Below are 20661 nucleotides of genomic sequence, written 5' to 3' on the forward strand. Positions count from 1 at the left end.
CCCCCACAAAAAAGTACTACTTTGAGTTCATGGAGTTAGTCTGCATATTCAACTGACAACCCAAACTGTCCAACTAAAAATATCAGGTAATTTAGTGCAGCTTGCAGCTTGTGTTTGTCAAACGTAATGATACATTGGGAGAAGACGTGCATCTGGAGTGATTTAGTCTAGAGGGGAGGAGTAACAGTCTACAGTCAATAAAGTGCAATGTCTCCCTCCTCTGGATGGACAGTGGTGTAAACGCAAACACCATTTCATCACAATCAAACACTGGCATGAACTTTAGTTACATTCAACGTGAGTCATCATAAACTTAATGCAATGAAAAGACCTTCTGTGGGCGGAAAGAGTGAATGAGATAGCCTTGCAGCGAAGTGATAATTAATATCATTATTTATACAATATATATATAATGAGATGTTTATAATGCTTTTTTATAGTGCTTTTTCACGGAAATCGGCCGATACTGATTGGCGATACCCTAATATAGCTATATATATATATATATATATATATATATATATATACACCGTATACGGTATTATAGTATATTTACAATATAACAATATTATATTCGCTATATACTGTATTTGTATTTATGTTTGTCTTCTTTTTTCATCACTGAAAAGCTATCTATCTGTTATTACACATTCGTTATTCTTTTCTTTCCCAAGTCGAAAAATGGTCATGTGAACATTTTTCAACACAGGAAGTGAATAAACTATCAGTACTTGTTGTCGCACGGAGAAGCCGTAGGATGAAATAAACTCTGCTTCTTCCCACTCCTATTCACACATGTTGATTTTTACAACATATGCAGCATTTTATATGTACATTTTATTAAATATTTATATTGTATTTGCATGTTGTAATTTATATTCTATTTTGAATCATTTGCTTCATTTGATCATTTATATAATACAAGAAAATCAAAGCAATATAATATAAATATAATAGTATATTATGTATATCTACAATATACATCATGTTTTATTGTCTGTGTATTTTTATTTATTTCATTTGTGTACATGTGATTTTCCTTAATGGAATGTGTTAAGCATGTTTGAAACAAATCTACAATTACATAAAATACACACACTATTATTGTTGTTATTATTATTATTATTATTATTATTATTATTATTATTATTATTATTATTATATAATAATAATAATAATAATAATAATAATAATAATAATAATAGTGTTATTTATTATATAAAAATAATTAAAATATTTATTTAAATGTAATACTATTAATAAACAATATCAATTTAACAGCAACAATAACATGTTTTCTTGTTATTTATAATAATTTTCTTTTATTTGACCATTTATATTCATGCAAGCAATATAACACATATACATGTAATAGTATATTATTTACAATATAAATAATGTTTATGTTAATGTTTCTCTATGTATTTTTTTTGTTGCTGTTGTTTTTGTCTTCTTTTTTTTGCTTTTCTTTCGTATGTAAGTGAAAATGTGATTTTCCTGATTGGAATTAGTGAAGCATGTGTGAAATACATACAGTATAAAATGACATAAAGCGTGTATATGTTAGGTTTCACATCGGCATCTATTTCCAGTTTTAATTGCAATAATGATAAAACTAAGTTGAATCGAGGTGCTTTGCCTCAACGTCATAGTAGTTTTCTTTCCTGCCAGAAGGTGTCAGTCTTGTAGGAACTGCTGTACAGTGGAATGGCCTCAGTCAGTTTCCTAAAACTGAAAGCCTCAATGGTGAAATATTTGATGATGACGTTCTTGGATGAATAGATGAAGATTCGGTATAGAATGCACCATAAGTAACTGCACAGCATGTGTGACAGATAGCATAAAAGATAAACTCAATGTGCATGAATTTTGCATGTTCCAAAGGACACCCTCAGACGCCTCGGAGACGGCTTGTTCTCAGTGTCTCGTTGTATTTGTTAAAGCAGCTTTTCCTGCACAGTCGATTCTCAGCAGTTCTCTCGTCACCTCACGGGAGGTCTGTGTGTCACACGTCCTCATCCGACCCTCCTACCCCGTCTTCCTCTTCCCCTCTCCCTCTTCATGCTCCATGCCGAGTATCCATGGGCTCCCGACCAAACAAGCAAACAAACAGAACAACAGCAAAGCCGATCACCCAGACAAGGTTGGTCTAGGAGAAATGAGGAGCGATCTTGTTTGCTTTCTGAGCCAGTTCCATTTCACTGTGATGGCAGAGGAGGCCTCCCAGGACACTGCCATCCACATTTTTGTTTGACTTTCAGGGAGATCAAGGTGGTCCTCAGCCCTGACACATCATCTCCCCACCGAATACACAACTGGCTGCAGCCTCCTTTACCTAAGCTATTCATTCCTTTCATCCAATTGTCAATGCTGTCATTCTGCACTGCTGTAGAGGGACCACACATTTGCAGGCCCATGGGTGGACTCCGCTGCTACGATAGCGACATTGCACTGTGCTATTATGCATAGTATTTGCATTCTTTTTGATGTACAGTGGGTCATTACTACACATGATAACAAGTCTCCCTGCACCTATCATTTTTGTACAAGTGTTGCACATATTTGCATACTTTATATAGCTTTTGTTTATAGTCGTTTGCTTGTTTATAGTGAATTCATTTAATTTCTGTATATGGTTATTGCAATGTTGCTTATATGGAGTTATTTTGTGCAAGCTGTGTGGTTATTTTAATTTTTGGTTTGATTGTTGCACTTATTATTTATTACTATTGTTCTTACTATTATTTATTGCTATTATTGCCATACCTGAACCCAACTGAGCGCCTGTGCGGCATCCTCTAGTGAAATGTGGAGGTTGTATTCCTACATCCACTATCTCCATGATGTGGAAGAGGATTCCAGCTCCGGTAAACTCCATGTCCAAGAGGATGAAGGCAGTGCTGGGTAACAATGACTAAATATTCACACTCTGGACGCATTTGGACACGTTCACTGTGTGGTGTACTCACTTCTGTTGCCAGACAATAATTGCTGTGTGTTGACTTATTTTCACAGGGCAGTAAATCTATAACTGCTATACAAGCGCTACACAGACTACTCTAAGTGATATCCTTGTTTCATTTATCTTGTATTGTCCCTTGACAAGTAATACAATGTATAACTAATAAAACAGTTGCTGAAAAGGAGGGGCACAACATGGATACATATATTTATTGTGTTTTAATGGAATTGTAGTTGTTTTTTTCCTTTGCTGCAGTTTGTTGTTGTTTTGTTTTTCATTTTTAATGTTTTTAAAAAAATCTTTACTTTTCTTTAACTTACATTTCTTTGTTTTTGTTTTTGTTTGTTTAATCAAATGAGGTTACACACCAAATCCAACCGTCCAAAGGTCCAAAGCACAACTAATGCAGTTTGGTTGTCAAACCGTGTCTTCTTTTGACCCTGTCAAGGTTAATTTTCCAAAGACACGTCACCATTTTTTCTATTGAATATTAAAGTTATCAACAAAGGACAATTTTGTCCCATGTTGTGTTTATTAGCATGTTTTAATTCAGTCACTGGTGATGTAAAAGGTGAGACATTTGACTTACAGAACACTCCTGAGTTGTCACCAGAGCACCAAGCAGCGCGTGTAAAGGAGGATGATACACTGCATGTACTGTAGCCTGGTAGATTGCAGGTAATTATTAAAGTTAGCAACTATTTGGTTTCTAATTGTATTTATTAGCACTGTTTCTCCCACTAGTCCGTATGCCAAACTTCCTTTTCCTTTGTTTAGTAAAATGAATTCATTTTATTGAGATATTATTATTAGATTTGCTTTGTCCCCATAACACAGCTTCACATATGACCTACATTGGACTGCCTCTAGCATCTTTAATGGACAAAATGCATCAAAGCGCCCCTCCCATCCTTCAATTTTTCTGTAATGCGGCCCTCGCTGGAAAAAATTTGGAGGCGGGTACACAAAAAATTGTTATCAATCCAATTCCAAATAAGTAGAGACGTCCCTTGCCGCTTCGTGGTTCGAATTTCGTGGCTTCAGTCTCATGGTTTTTCCAAAATATATTAATTCATAAATCATGTTGCTCTGTGGTTGAATGTGGCCTATTATTAGTAAAAATAAATATGCATATTGAAGCAAAGTGTACTTTATAATGATACAGTCGACCCTCGCTACATAGCGGTTCAAACATCATCAGGGCTCTAAAAATGTTAAAACTGTATTTAGAAAGTCTTTGTCTAACTACAAAAATATTTCATTTATTAATGTTGAATCCTACTTTGCGGAAATTCACTGATTGTATGTAGTATGTCGTGTCTGTAATGTTCCTGTAATGTTTGGTGAGACACACAAACACCAGACTTGATCGCCGGAACAACAGGCTTTTATTGCAGGTTTGAATGATCTCACAACAGGCACAATAATCCCTAATACTGTTGCAGCCGTAAGATAAACCTTATCTCTGAACCCCCGACGTCACTTTGTGTCAAGTTCGTCTTAATAAATTCACAAATAAGAATCAAATGAAATAATAATGCTGGCAGCGATACGATTTGGAAAGCTGCACGTCTACGTGGCACCAACATCCGTAAAAGGAGAAGCAAAGTGCAAAGTATGAAACTCTGGACTAACACAGTCGGTGAAATGATAAACACTCAGCACGGCACCGCCGGTCGTGTATTATTTTGCTGCATGAACGCTCGTTTGCGTGTGAGTCCGAGTGATTCTTTCTGAGGTGTGACGTTAGATTAGAGGTATCAACAAAGTATCACTTGTGCCTATACTGTATTATCATTAATTACAGAAAAACCAACACTGGTATGAACCAATATCTAATTCGTATGCCAATATCTGCTGATAATATCGCTCGGCCAAAATGATTGGACATCCGTAGTGTCAACACACTTATTTGTCAACAATGTATCAATATTTAATTGAACAATATAATACAACGTAACAATACCAACAAAGTAATAAAATAATTCCCTTATTCCCTATTGGATGAGCAAAAATAAGTGAACAACAAAAACTCGTTGAAATCCTTTGTTTTTTTGTCTCCAAATGTGTCCAAGAACTTATTCCCTGAGTAGACAGTATATAAATATATACAGTATATATGAAGAACACAAGAAAAACCAAACATTTAAAACATATAAACATAGAATAGAACTACAAAATATGAATCTAGTATCACTCCGATACCAACAGTGTAGCCTGTATTGATAATATTAACATTTCCTCCCTCTTTGGTGCACTCTCACATGGTCTGTTTTTGACTATATTTGGTTGTTACTAGCAAATAATATGAATACGCTGAGACAATAAAAGCTAGATGAGTAACGAACGATGGACGGGATACGGTGTGAAATATCTATTGCATGTGTGTGGCTTGTCAGGGCATCACATCATCCGTTTGTGGCAAAAGCCAATTAGGGGGGAAATGAATGCTTCAAACACTGTGGGAAAATGCAGATGAGTGGCGTAGGTATGTTTGATTGGCTGACTCCAGCTGTGCCCGGAGAATTCCCCTGACCCATCCTATGGACTGGTTGCTGTGTGAAGCCACATGTACCCCTGCAAGGCAGGCAGGCGCAATACGCAACCCCCCGCCCCCACAAGCCTCCTCCTGAAAGGGCTGGCCATTGACCTCTCAGGCAAGTGGCAATATTTGCTCACCTGAAATACACACATCTTGCCAATTGGGGTCGGGGTGGGCCACGGACTGGGGAAGGAGCCCTTGATGCAGCTGTGGCCCAGAGAAAGAGCCAGACCAGGAAGTTTTGTGGCAGAGGAAGGTCGGGGGCTCTCTTGGCGGGGGGCTGTTGAGCAGTGTTAGCCCTATTGTGTCTTGAAGGAGGCAGGGAGCGTATTTGTTTGGAGCTGTAGGAGGCTGATGAGGTGCTAATCTGTTGAGTGGCTGAGTCATTGGGCCTCTGTTCCCAATAGCCTGTTAGCTGTCAGGGCCTGTAAAAAAAGGCACAATTTACGGGCCCCATGACCAGCACGGAGCCATCCGTGTCCACGGGTAAGCAAACACAGATTGGACACTTATGTTGCTGCAAGTTTTACCACCAGGCTCCTGGGGTGACACGTAGGCAGCCCCCTTTCAGCTCTCTTCATGAGCTGTCGGCTCCCTCCGTGCTCCTCTGTAAACACTACAAATTAGCCATCTGCATATGGATGGGCCCTCGTCCATCCGAGAAGGTCTGGCAGAAGATAGGCTCACCTCTAATGCAGACCTAATGTAAATTCTCCGCTATCTGCTTCTAATTTTTGTGCTGTGCATACAAAACAAGGATACCTTTCAGGCACGGAGAGGGTGAGGTTTTGTTGTGTAGTGCGCTGAAGCATGAGGATAATGAAAGCATGGCGGCTAACCGGCTGTCTAAGATGGGTCACAGGTAATCCCAAACTTCAATTTCCCATCAGCCTGGAATACTGATAAGACTGCAGTAGATATAAGCCCCACTTGCCCACTGACATTGTGATGGAAAAAGGAAATGGAGCAAAAGCCTCTCTGAGATATGTGCTCTTATAGGTGGTTAGAAGCCGGCGCATTTCAAGACAAATGCCCGTGCTGCCAGGTTGCATGAACCACTTGGCTCATTTAGTTTTGTTCTTCACTTCAACCAGGATTAAAGAGCTCATTTCCACAATGCAACTTTCTAAGGCCAGGCCAGGTTTCTATTCTCCGACAGCAGCGGCTCATTGCAGATTACAGCATGATGGCGTTGATATTTAGACATGTAGCTTCCCATGGGAGCTTGGCACTTTAATTAACATTGCACTACTGCTCCCCTCCTGTTTTAATTGCCCGCAGTCTGTGATTAAATGTGTATTGACTCTGCAGTTGGCCCACCAATGAATAACAATGGGCTGATTTGGTGATATTAAATCTTTTGGGCCTAATACACATCAGGCACCCTTTTACTTTGAAAGTTCACACAGACATTAAAAGGAATCATGACATCTGAAATGAATATACCCCATTATCCACGATCCATTTGGTTCCAGCTAATACAAATATGGAGGACATTTCTGCACAGGAAATACATTCGGGACTATTAAACTCTAAAGCCAAAGGAAACAATAAAGCAACAAGAAATAAAATCAAAATGTGAACTTCTTCATCATGCAGTACATAATGGTACATTATTTAGAATTAAGCATTCATGGTCATGGCTTTTTTTTGTTTTGGACATGCTTAACAAATTACATGAACCTCTCATGCTTCATCATATTCAACATGTGTGGAAAGGAAATGGAAGAAGCAGTTTATTTAATGCCACCCGTTCTCCTTGCCGCAGCAGCTACTGGTAAATTGTTCACTTCCTGCGCTGAAATGTTTCTGTTTTCTAATAGGGAGAGAAGCGGTCAGAGGATGCGTAATGATAGATATTGTACATTTTAAAGGTATACACAGAACATGCATCTCGGTAAACTACAGGTCTTTGAAAAGTTGTTTTCAGGTAATAGTCATATACAAAGAGTGAAACTCTTATATTACGTATATACAGATTCAATACACACAGAGTGAAATAGTTTAAGAATGCATTTCTTAGTTTTTTTAAATAATTTGGATAATTATAGCTTCCAGCTTATGAAAACCTTAAACTAACTATCTGAAATTGTTTAAAAATTCAATATTGTAAACTACTGGTTTGCGCTCCAATGAGCAAATGAACTGCAAACACTTTCTGCTTTCCACACGGAAACGTTTTCAGGTCAAAATGGTAAAATATTTTATGGTTCCAGCCTTCCATCTACTCGCAAACGGCGTTCCGGGTGCCCAGAGTGGGATAATCTGAAAACATCAACTTGTCATTGCCATGCAGACAAGCAAACCGCTACTTCCTGAAAATGATGGCATCACTGGCCTGTCGCCGTCATGTGACCAGAAGTGACAAGCCGCCTAAATGCCTGAATACTTCGGCTGACATGACTGACTCCCCATACTTTTTAGTTTTATACTCCAAAATGCCTCGCAGAAGTAATTCCACTTCGTCGTACGTCTAGACGAGCCTTGGGAAGCAGAAGACGACAGACTTGTGTGCATGCGTTCTTTCTTCTTCTACAGTTTTAGTGTCACATGGTTCTGTCTGCGTGTCCGTTTACAGCACCAAACGTAGGCGTGCCTTATCTATTACGCCGTTTTCACCCACTGACCGGTTCCCGTCCGAATGCAACTATTTACTAATCCCACGCAGTGTGGAGGCGAATTTTTTCCAACCCGGCAAAAAAAAAAAATCCCAGGAATGTTTCCATGTGGACAAGGCCTTGGTCTTAATTGAACACCTGTCATCAAACAATGCACGATCATCTAATTTGAGATGAAAACGATGTATGTACCTGTACTTCTGTTTTTATAGACACATCTTGGGTGCTGTAAAGTGCTAACGGCCGACATGAATCTGTCATAAGTGTGCATTTTATTTTCCTTTTAAAATAAATATTGTTTCTTGTCAAGCCTTTATCACTTCATGAAACACTTAATAGTGGAAGTAGCCCTTGGCTTTAGTTCATTTGACACCAGGGCCTATAGCAGGCTTGTGCAAAATGCAGAATTTGGAATTTCGATTCAATTCATTTGAGGAATTGGAATTGGAATTGAATTGACTCCAACCCACAGGATGTTGAATTGGAATTGGAATGATAGGAAATGGAATTAAATTCATTGCAATTCATAGAAATTCCTTATAGCCGAGTAACAGGAACACATTTTTTGGCTTAAATACTAAAAATACTTTACAAACATTAAAATGAAACACAAAGTCCCTGCGTTTTGAATCATTTGATTTTTGTTTTCATTTGAAAATGAACGCTGCAATCATCAGTTATTACAGTTCTTAATGAATAAGGTAACAATGTTGCATTTGAATGCTTGGATAAAGTAAAACATTCTGGGAAACATTTTATATTAAGTATTTTCCTACCATTGGAAAGTTATAATACATGAATTCTAATTTTTTAGAAGATTTATTCTTAATTGTCAATGAAAAACATCTATTGTCATTAAAATATAACGCGTACATTCATAGTCAGAATATTTCTACGAAATATGTGAAACAGTCATGTACGGAATGATTCTGGAATGCACCAAAATGATCATTTCAGTTCTCCTTCCTTCAGTTGGAATGTGAATGGACTTACTGTTTGTTAACCCTATCTATCTATGTGCATTCTTTCGTGTCATGTGATCCATGCATCTCTTGGTATCCCACCTTTCAGTATTCTCCTCCTGTGGTCCTATAGATGAACTGTCACCTTGTGTGATAAATGAAGGGCAGCGGTCAACACGACACTCTTGAGCATCTGCGGCGCCCTGGATACAGTCAACTGAAAGCATATCCAACGGCATTCCCGGCCACATTCCTCTCAATATCAAAAGGTGCGTATTTGAGGATATCCTTAGTGCGTTTACGCCTGTGTTTGCGCCCTGACCCACTGGGGGCCAGAGCAATAACTTTGGATTCCCTCCCACATGCATCTCATTGCACTGACCACTCTCGCTTTTTATTTAGCTTGCCTTGTGTGCCTTCCCAGTCCAGCCGCTTTTCAGATTCATTTCCAGGTAAACACAGCGTGGCCAGCCACAAACCTGCGGCCAACAGGCGTTGTCACAGCTGTGGCAGATAATGGCAAGTCCAAACTCCAACCCGGCTCTGGAATGTTTACTGTCACCACAGGCAAGTTGGCAGCAAACATTTTTTTCAGCTCTTTCTAAGAGAAAAGGACCTCTAGTTATTAATTTTATTTTGGTGAATTACATGCTTAACCCTTTGGCTTATGCTGCTTTGTGGGTGCGCTCACAAGCATACAAAGGCCCTAAAAAGGAGCATTCTTCAATCTTTCAATTTCAGCTGAAAGGAAAAAAAAAAGCTCACTTTGAAAGTTGAAACTTAAAGTTAACACATTCCTGCCAACAACTCCTGGGTGTTTGGAGGAATGTCCCAGGAGTTCCCTCCGCAGTGCAGGGAGCACCTTCTATCCACCCCCTGGCCTCCGCCCAACAAGTCCACAGCATCTGAAGTCGTAGCGGGGAATGTTGTTTTAGGCAGGTGTTGCACTGTCATGCCATTTAAGGGCCCATTAAACTTTTGACACTTTGCGTTAGCCCGTGTCATGAGCACTGATTGAATGAACGCTGAATGTGTGAAATGTAACACTGCCCGTCACTGAGAGGCTATCCACACGGAAACGTCTTCAGGTCAAAACTGCAAAGAATTGTATTGTTGCAGCCTCTCATCTACAAGGAAATGGCGTTCTCGGTGCCCGGAAACGGGATTTTTTTCAAAACGGCTTCCAGAGTGGGAACATCTGAAAACGCCGGCTTGTCGTTCCCGTACAGACGAGCTATTCGCTGCTGTTTGAAAACGATGACGTCAGCGACCCGTGGCCGCCACGTGACCACAAGTGAACATAATATCTGAATATTTCGAGTGTCACGACTCACCGGTATTATCTCGTCTTATACTCCCAAAATGACGCGCATGTAATTCCGCTTTGTCGGAAGTCTACATGAGCCCTGGGAAGCAAAAGATGCTTTACTTTATCGTTTCAGCCTTTCATCCACACGGAAACGGCGTTCTGACCTGAAACAATAGTTTTTGAAAGCAGCTGTCAGAGTGGGAACATCTTAAAACGTCGGCTTGTCATTTCCATCTAGACGAGCAACCCACTTCTTTCGGGAAACGATGACGTCACCGACCCGTCACCGTCACGTGACCAGAAGTGAGCTTTGACGACAAAACCAACGTAATGTCTGAATACTTCGACTCTCCTGATATTTTGTTGTCTCAAACTCCAAAATGACTAAGAAGTCATTCCACTTTGTCGTAAGTCTCGACGAGCCTCGGAAAGCAGAAGACGACAGACGTATGAGCATGCGTTCTTTCTTCTTCTACAGTTTGGTGTCACATGGTTCAGTCTGTGTGTCTGTTCACAGCGCCACACGTAGGCGTGCCTTGTGTACTACATCGTTTTCACCCCGTGATCCGTTCCCGTCTGAATGAACCTATTTACTCATTTCTTTCAAACCGCCAAAATAAAAATACCAGGAACAGGGCCTCTAAAAGCAGCGTTTTACCCACGAATGCAGTAAGTTGACAATAAGTAGGGACGAATAAAGACGTCATCACTTTCTTTAAGAAAGCTTCTGCTTTCACACATCTTCCATTCTCAAATGGGAAGACATCAAAGATGTGCTTTGATAACCTAAAAGAGCCACTGTTTTAAAAGGCAGCCACTGGAAAATAGTGAATTATCCAAACTGGCCACAACGCTACACTAACAACTCTTTTCATTGCTGCTCCCAAAATGTGTAATGATCTCCCCCCCCCGCCATCTCTCCCCATTTTAAAAACTCCTCTTTCAATCCTGCATGCGCATTGAACTCATCTTTATTTGATTTGCTGTTTTATTATTCTTTATATAACTTAAAAAAATAAAATGCATATTAAACATAATACAATCAAAATAAACATAATATATCATTTTTATGTCTCTTACTTGTGTTTCTAAACTACTGTTTAATGTTTGTTCTCGAATTTTATTTCTACTGTGGCTTTATAAATAAAGTTGGTGTGGTAGGATGACCATGCCCAGTTTTTTCACTATAAGAGAGTTACCAGCTTCCTGTTTGTCGACGGGGTTTTGACTGGGACCACCAGCAAATTGCAAAAAAAAAAAAAAAAATTGATTATTGACTATTTTTGACATACGGCCCCCCTCGATCCCACTGACTCCAATCCGTCCTGCTAGCTTGACATAGACATAGACATTCTTAATTATTAGATTCAATTCAACTCCGGAAGCCTCCCCTTCTCTTTTCAATTGCCATTGTTTATTCATGTCATAAACCAGGTTTAAGCCCTAAACATGCATTAAAGTATAAAATGTATGGTACTCATCACTAATGGTTAATAATGGACGAACAGATGGAATGGTCAGTTGTAAACAGTACACATCTACGGTGCGTTCAAGAGCCACCGAACAAAATTTCAACGCTTGACGAAAAAACATTAGCAGTGAAGCAAAAAAACATAAACATGTAAAAATTGCGGTGGGTTTTTTCAAAGAGTAGTTTATTTTGCCGTACATTTGACCTGTATTATCCCATATTTATAAACTATTACCAACTTCCGGTGAATGAGATGTGTTTCATGCTGTTGGCATGATGAAGTAGAGTTCCACAAAAAAAATCATCTGAATGTGTCCATGAAAACAGAGCTTTATCATCTTTGTGGGGAAATTTGTGGATACCATTCATTTCACCATTTTTGTAAAAAGGAAGAAAGAATAAAGAATGTGTAATAGTACAGTTAATAAAGCTTAGAGATAGAGTACCTAGTTGTAAATAAATGAATAATTAATTATAAGGGATTAGACTAATAAATAGATTAATCATTAATAAAAAAAACAAAAACAACAAGAAGCATTTCCAAATAGACCTGATTATTGGAGTGCAATACTTATTGTGCAAAATCATACAAAATTCAGGTGAGATCCAAAGCATAATACAAAAAAATACAAATATTCAAGAATAAATAGAAGGAGCGATAAAGAGAGACATAATGTACAAATAAAACATACTTGAAACAGGCAATAATAGCTACATACAGTGAACCATGTGATTTATCACAAAGATTTGAATGTTTTTCTCGTTCCCAAGGCATCAAGATGAAAAAGTAAAATGAAATAGTGAAATAAAACAGAATTCCTGAAAAATGATTATTTTCTGCATTGACAATTTTTCCAGCCACTGTTGCCAAGTTGACCTGGAGACTTGCATCCAGGCGTAGATGCTATCATCCGTTATGTGCACCGACTGGCAACAGACGGTGAAGGCAACACATTTGCTGCTCGGACGGCGTGTTAGCAGGCTGCACTATTGTGTGTAGCTGTATTGCACGTGCACAGATAAATACACTGAATGGTAGATGTGACAAACAACCACGCAGAGCTAGTTGATGACACATTTTGTTTTTCACCAAAATGTGACCTTCACCCGTGTGGGGGGATTGTGGTAGGTTGATGATTAAGCTTGGAATTAGCAACGTGCCTCAGTCAGGAACTCAGCCAGGTCAAGGACCATTCTGGAATGCTGGGGATTTGGACGTCTTTTATTTTTCATACATTTTATTTTAAGATCTCCACAAATCTACCCTGCATTATTAGTTTTGATGTATTTGGTAAAAGAAAAAAATCAGCAAAATAAAAGTAAACATGCATTTTTTTTCTTGGATGTGTTCAGGAAGTAGCATAAAAACGACATTTAAGCAGTTTTAAAATAAATAATAACAATACATCACTTAAATAACCCCCATAACGGGCTGCATTGCCTTCTTTGGAGGAAGCTGCAGTGTGCATGGTACAATCCCCAATCCTCAAACACTGAGAGCTTTTTTTCTCATGATCTCATTTCCAAGTTAAGCAGAGTCTGTTAGTCCCTCGTCAACAAGACAGGTTTACTCGTCTACACTAATGGGGCTCTATACTGATAGTTATGCTCCTGCGTAAATATGCAGTCAAATAGATGTACAACTAGTGACGCGTGGCCTCACCTTCATGTTTGTGTCATACAAATATACAGTACACGCTGCAAGGAGGGAGGCCGCACGCCCGATTTAAATAGTCACACAACTTTTAGAGAAAAACGCAAGGCAAATCCTGCTGCTTTTGCAGCCTGCACTACTGCGTATTCACATACATGCAAATTTACAGCTCCAATTCTAAACTAAATTCAGTCAGCCTTTTTTTTTATATACGAAAGCATATTTTATTTTATAAATGCAACAAAGAAGGGAACAACTTGGAGTCATTGGCCGACAGAGGGCGCTCTCGCGCAGTTAACACACACTAATTGAAACACTTTATCAACAGAGAGCTATCTCCATACGATCATTTTAACACGCTTATCATAATTAAGATGCTGATCAACAAATAGTTTCTTTTGCAAACAATCGCAGTGGCTCATAATATAACTTTTGATATCAATTACAACGAAGTACACGAAGATCAGTTGTTTCTAAACACTAATCACCTCAAAAATATCCCTCATTATAAATAAAATACTTTAATAACACTTTTGGTTGCTCCAGACACCCAAATAAAAACACACATATTTAGAACAGAGATATAAAACAGTCAAAAAAAGTATAGAATGAGCTTCTAAATCAACAGGATCAGCAGAAGTGGCGCTTGGCTGCTAGAAAAGCTCACTTTCTGAATGCAGTTTTGAAGTGAAAGTGTTGTCAGCAACAATTTTTAACATTAGAACTAAGTCTCTACGTCTGCTTTGGCATACATCATTCATTGAAGTGCAGTTCTCTTTGTTTGAATCCTAATTCATTGTTTAACAGTGCTTTCCCCATAAAGCTAAGTGCAAGTAATACATACTAGCCCAGCAAGAACAAAAGGCACAGAATGAGATGCGCCCCATGCAGAAAGTAGTGCCACAAGATGATACCAAATATATGAAACTGCTCGTTTTTTAAGTGCATGCAGGTGTACAACTGGGGTGGATGGGGAGGGCTCGGTGGGGGTGTTGGTGGTGGTGGAGGGGGGTGAAGCTTGAGGAGGCTCACGCCTAGGTGCGAGAAGATTATTCAAATAGGGCCCAAGGCGTACAAGTCGGGATTGGAGGCTTGGCTGGCGCACACAGCTATATCACTGCGTCAACTGGCTGCACCGAGCGTCATTTTCATCTGCGCTCACACGCTGACGCATTGCGCGGCTGTCTCTCCTTTTGTGCGCCACTGCTGGACTTGGAGGGACAAGGCAGCAACACCGACACATGCACCAGTGGTCCCCAATCACCGGCTATATCCTAGAGACACTTTTGGCTGTTTTTTCCTCTGCTGGGAGACGCTTGGTTGAAAGTCCTCCATGATGCTTGGAGCAGTTAAAATGGAAGGACACGAGCACACCGACTGGAGCACCTACTATGGAGAGCCTGAGGTGGGTACCTTAAATATATATTTCCCCCCTCTTGTCTAAAGCCGTTCCCGTTTTATACAACTCAATATTAGCCCTGAGATAATATTAACTTTGTGATCAAATATTGACTTGAGGCGCCTCCAAATCCTCCCCCATCTCCACGCCGTGCACTATCCTAACAAAGTTGCCTGACATGTAGAGAAGGAGGAGGGAGCAAACTTTTCACTTGGTTTATAATTTTAGTCTATATACCTATCTTCCGCGAATCACACTATTTTTCCTCATGTTTTCACTTGACAAACAGTAGAGATGTTTGATTTGGGGGAGCTGATTGGTTCAAATATTTGGGGATGCGCTCTTGTCAGCGTGTGTGTGTGTGTGTGTGTGTGTGCGCGCACACTCTATCTACTAATTGATGGTGTGCGCGGAAATGTAGGCTTTATTAGTAGTTATAGAACAACCTGCAGTAATACGAAGTTTTCACACCACTGCAGTGTGCTATAGTTCACCCGCATTGCCAAACACCAGCGTGTTGGTACATTATTTAATACCATCGACATAACATGCGTTCAATAGTGGTATCAGCGCACTATTTAATGCAACTCTTTAATAGTAGTATCGATGCACCACTGACACAACAGGTATTTTAATAATATACTATTAATACTACTATGTTCTGTATAATAATCTGAATCTGTCAATAGTATTTAATACCACTGACACAACATGCATTTTAATAGTAATATCAGTGCACTATTTAATACCACTGACTCGTATTAGCGTACTATTTAATACCACTGTTTATTATAGTAGTAATGCACTATTTAATACTACTCTTTAATAGTAGTAGCACTACACTATTTGATACCACGGTTTAATAGTATCAGTGGACTATTTGATACCACTGTTTATTATAGTAGCAGTGCACAGTTCAATAGCATTGACAGAACATGTATTTTAATAGCAGTATCAGTGCGCTATGTAATACCATTGTTTTGTAGTATCAGTACGCTATGAAATAGCGTTGTTTAATTATATCAGTGCACAGTCGAATACCACGGACAGAACCTGCATTTTAACGGTACTTTCAGCGCACTGTGTGTAATACACTGGTTAGTATCAGTGCTCTACGTGACAGCACTGATACTACCTGCATTGTTTCATATGCTGAAATAACGTGTTTTGTGGACTAGTGTGCTCTTCATGAATGGTCTTTTCACTGACCTTGTGATCTTCATCCACAGTGTTACACCTCCGTTGGCAACATGAACGCCGGCCTGGGCATGAACACAATGAACACCTACATGAGCATGTCCGGAATGAGCACCTCCGCCAATATGTCAGCCAACTCCATGAACATGTCCTACGTCAACACCGCCATGAGCCCCTCCATGACAGGCATGTCCCCCAGCGCAGGCGCTATGAATGGCATGGGCGCCGGCATGACGGCCATGAGCGCGGCCCTAAGCCCCAGCATGAGCCCCATGACCGGGCAGCCCGCCTCCATGAACGCGCTGACGTCCTACACCAACATGAACGCCATGAGTCCCATTTACGGACAATCCAACATCAACCGCTCCAGAGACCCGAAAACGTACCGGAGGAGCTACACGCACGCCAAGCCTCCTTACTCGTACATCTCCCTCATCACGATGGCCATCCAGCAGTCTCCGAGTAAGATGCTCACCCTGGCCGAGATCTACCAGTGGATAATGGACCTCTTCCCATTCTACAGGCAGAACCAGCAGCGCTGGCAGAACTCCATCCGCCACTCTCTGTCGTTCAACGACTGCTTCCTCAAGGTGCCCAGATCGCCGGATAAACCCGGGAAAGGCTCCTTTTGGACTCTCCACCCGGATTCGGGGAACATGTTTGAGAACGGCTGCTACCTGCGGAGACAGAAGCGCTTCAAGTGCGACAAGAAGATGACCGGAAAGGAGTCCGGGCGCAAGGCGGGAGACGGTTCGTCCCACAGCAGCTCGGAGAGTTGTAACGGCAACGAGTCGCCGCACTCGAACTCGTCCTCCGGCGAGCACAAGAGGTCCATGTCGGACATGAAGGCTGGGCAGGCTCTGAGTCCGGAGCACGCCGCCGCTGCTGCCGCCGCCGCCGCAGCAGCAGCCGCCGCCTCCGCCTCCTCCCCGCAGGGTCAGCACCTTCTGTCCCAGCATCACTCAGTCCTGGGCCACGACCCTCACCTGAAGCCGGAGCACCACTACTCCTTCAACCACCCCTTCTCCATCAACAACCTCATGTCCTCCGAGCAGCAGCACCACCACCATCACCACCACAAAATGGACCTAAAGACTTACGAGCAGGTGATGCACTACTCGGGCTACGGCTCCCCCATGCCAGGGGCTCTTTCCATGGGCTCCATGGCGGGGAAGGCCGGTCTGGACACCTCCATACCTGACTCATCTTACTACCAGGGCGTCTATTCCAGGCCCATCATGAACTCCTCATAAAAATAAAGCCCAAACGGACTTCTATCTGTACATTTGTAAAAAATAAAAAATATAGAATTTGTGTACAATATGTATTTCAAATATTTTGGACGTTTCCCATCGTTTTAGTTGTCGCGTTTGTTTAGTAGCCGAATTATTTCCAGAGGATGTTAAGAATTCATGACAACTTGTTCACGTCTGCTGCAGGAATCAGGAATGGACTCCAAAGAAAAACGAGCTGTACAATAACGTCTGCATAACTGACTTTGAAAACACACGGATTTCTTCAATCATTTGTGTAATTCCTATTTATGGCTTGTATATGTGTATTCTTGTAGTGACAAGAGCAAAATCTATATTAAAGTGTTATTGGTCATGTTTTCTCAAGATGGTGATTTGCTGAGAAATTATTACGAAATGTATTCATGCACAGAGCGTCTTCATATTCTCATATACAGTAATTATCATGAATATTAAAGTTATTATTTGTAGTAGTATAAGAGAAAACACCCTATCTACCCAGCTAACTGTAGACATACATTATATTATTAACACACAATTTAGTTTATAGTTAAAAAAAAAAGACCAGGAAAAAATATGATTATTGTCGTGTCACAATTAATAAGGTTTTTTTGGTATATTTTACATTCACGTTAAGTTACGTTACGTTACGTTTACATTGCAAATGCGGCACAATGACTATGTAAAATTGTAATAAAACATACTAATACATTTAAACGTTGAATCATGGACACTGTTATGTAAGGCAAATAGAAATAGTATTAGGTTAGTATTGTTAGAGTATACATATACTATACTAGATTTTTTAAGTTTTATAAAAGGATCAAGAAAATACAAAATACACTAATATAAGTCATTTAATATAACGTAATATAATAAAATGTGCTTTTTCCAATACGATAATGACACGATCATATAGGTGCAAAAATGTTAATAATACATAATTATTATGTATGTACTCATTCCGAGTATTTATAATATTCATTCATTCATTTTCTTGTCCTGTAGTATCATCATCTGAGCATGATGACTGATAAATGTGGCCTCGGCAGCAGTCTCATGCAACACAACAATTTTAATGAAGGCAACATGTTTGCATGGTATATAAATATATAAAAATATATATATGCATATTTCATATAACGACCCAACGTGAAAAAAACACATTTTCCAATTCAGTTGAGAACGTTGCATCATCCAATTAGCAGCTGCGGGCCTCATGCAAGCCACATGCATATGAGTGCAATGAAAGCTTCAGTCAGAGCGCGCATGCTAGCGCACGACAGTAAAGTTTAGGTCGGCGCATAAGATGAAGTGCCTTTTGTCACATAAAACAGCCTCCTGTGGCGCGGGAGAATCGTAGCTGCGTGGAAAACGGGTGCTGACTGCGGGATGTGATGCTCTAACTTCTCTCCCTCCATTCTGGGCCCCCATTGTCTCCTGTCTTACTTGCAAAGTGGCGGGTCCCTCCCATCTTGTCAGATAAGATAGGTTAGTTGTCATCCAGATGAATTAACCGCACTCAAACCTCCTCCCACCCTGCCGAATGACTATGGGGATATTTCTGCTCCAAACGATGTTGGTCTACACAGAAGCAGATCTCCCATTTGCGCCTTCAAGGCAAACCTAATACAAAACGATAGCCCCTCTGCACCTGAAAATGTAGTGCGTAAAAGTGTGCTTTTATTCTCTAGACCCCACTTTACGCACCGCACTTTAAACAGAGTGATCTGCGAATAAACAAAGCCAGTAAACAATGGAGTGCAGGCTATGCCCACGTATAGGAAGAGTACACACACTCTCTCTCGCACAGACATACACAAACCAAATTGCACCCAATGTGTAAACTCTGAATAGGACGCCGCAGCTCTGTAAATTTACACAGACATTAAATTCGGTTCTATTCATTTTAGACATATCACGCTAAGCTGATTTTTTTTATAGCACGCTGATCGATATCTCTGTAAAATAATCATTTTTTAACTAGCGGGGCAGTGAAATCTTTGCTTTGTGCTAAAGTCAACAGTGACTGAGTTTGAGCTCAAATAAATGCCGCGATGTCTGCAGCCCTTTGCAGAAGGCACAAGGCAAAGCTTCTACAATGGGCTCCTGTGTGGCTTCACAACAAGCACCGTTTTGCACAGGTAGGGATCTTTCTTGACATTTCTAAACTTTTTTTTTTTATCAAATGTATATGTTTTCTCTTGGAGAAACATAAGGCAGAGCAGCGCACGAGTGGTGTTGGAGGTGGTGGATGATACACCTTACATCCATCCTATACTAAGGAGACATGTTGGATTTCAGAACAGGGGGACGCAAAGCTGAAAGGATTTGCAGATTTTTGCGCTGAAGACATGCCGGAAAAAAATGCAACTAAAAAGTAATGATGTGTAAAATAACTGTTAAAGGAGCATTGATGGGGCCGCGGCTGTTTTTGTATTTTTTTGGTGATTTAATGATGATGGTGTTGAATTATTTCAAATGTGCCTGCTCGTCTTTGAGACATACAATTCATTACATTTGAGCAATCTGTATTTCTGCAATGTGTTTGAGCAAGCAGGGAAAATACCTACAACACTGGCACTTTATTATTGGACCGCATTTACTATACATGTATGTATACATTTTAGACATGTACGGTTATAATAATAATAATAATAATAATAATAATAATAATAATAATAATAATAATAATAACACTACTACTACTAATTATAATAATAATAATTATTATTATAATTATTAGTAGTAAGTATTTTGCTATGCATTATGACAAGTTAGTGTATAGTAAAACTGTGTATATTATATGCAGGTTATGATACTAGAAATAACTAGTAATACTATAAATAATTATAACAATGACAATAATAATAATAATAACAACAACAACAACAACAACAGCAGTCTATAATAATAATCGTGCGATGTTTTCCAATGAATAAATGTCGTGTAGCATAGCTGCTTGCAGTGCGCATTAGAACAGCAGGAGATGGGAATGGCCTTCTGCAAGTTTGATAGTTCAAAGGGAACTAACCCCAATCTGTAGTGACGGACAAAAGGCCACATCACTGCACCTTCCTCATCTCTTCAAGAAAATAAAAAGGGATATATATATATATATATATATGTACATGTATGTATATGTACATGTATGTATATGTATATAACAGCTCCCCAACTCCTGCACGGTGCATGCACTATCCCAGACACGTGTTGTTATAGCAACTAAATAAAGCCTTGTCCAGCCTGTTGATCCTTTTAGTCCGCTAACCTGATTTATCTGCAATTCCCATG

At 39.9% G+C, this 20661-nt stretch overlaps 1 protein-coding gene across 1 annotated transcript; it reads left to right on the top strand.

Annotated features, from left to right (window-relative positions):
- Nucleotides 1–14851: 14851 nt before the first annotated feature.
- On the top strand, nucleotides 14852–17811 carry foxa2 (forkhead box A2). Its single transcript, XM_054796479.1, has 2 exons — nucleotides 14852–14923; nucleotides 16147–17811. The coding sequence occupies exons 1-2, from the start codon at nucleotides 14852–14854 to the stop codon at nucleotides 17365–17367; spliced, it is 1293 nt and encodes a 430-aa protein (XP_054652454.1). The 3' UTR covers nucleotides 17368–17811.
- The last annotated feature ends 2850 nt before the right edge of the window (nucleotides 17812–20661 follow it).

Source organism: Dunckerocampus dactyliophorus, chromosome 13 (genome assembly GCF_027744805.1).
Source record: "Dunckerocampus dactyliophorus isolate RoL2022-P2 chromosome 13, RoL_Ddac_1.1, whole genome shotgun sequence".
Taxonomy (NCBI): Eukaryota; Metazoa; Chordata; class Actinopteri; order Syngnathiformes; family Syngnathidae; genus Dunckerocampus; species Dunckerocampus dactyliophorus.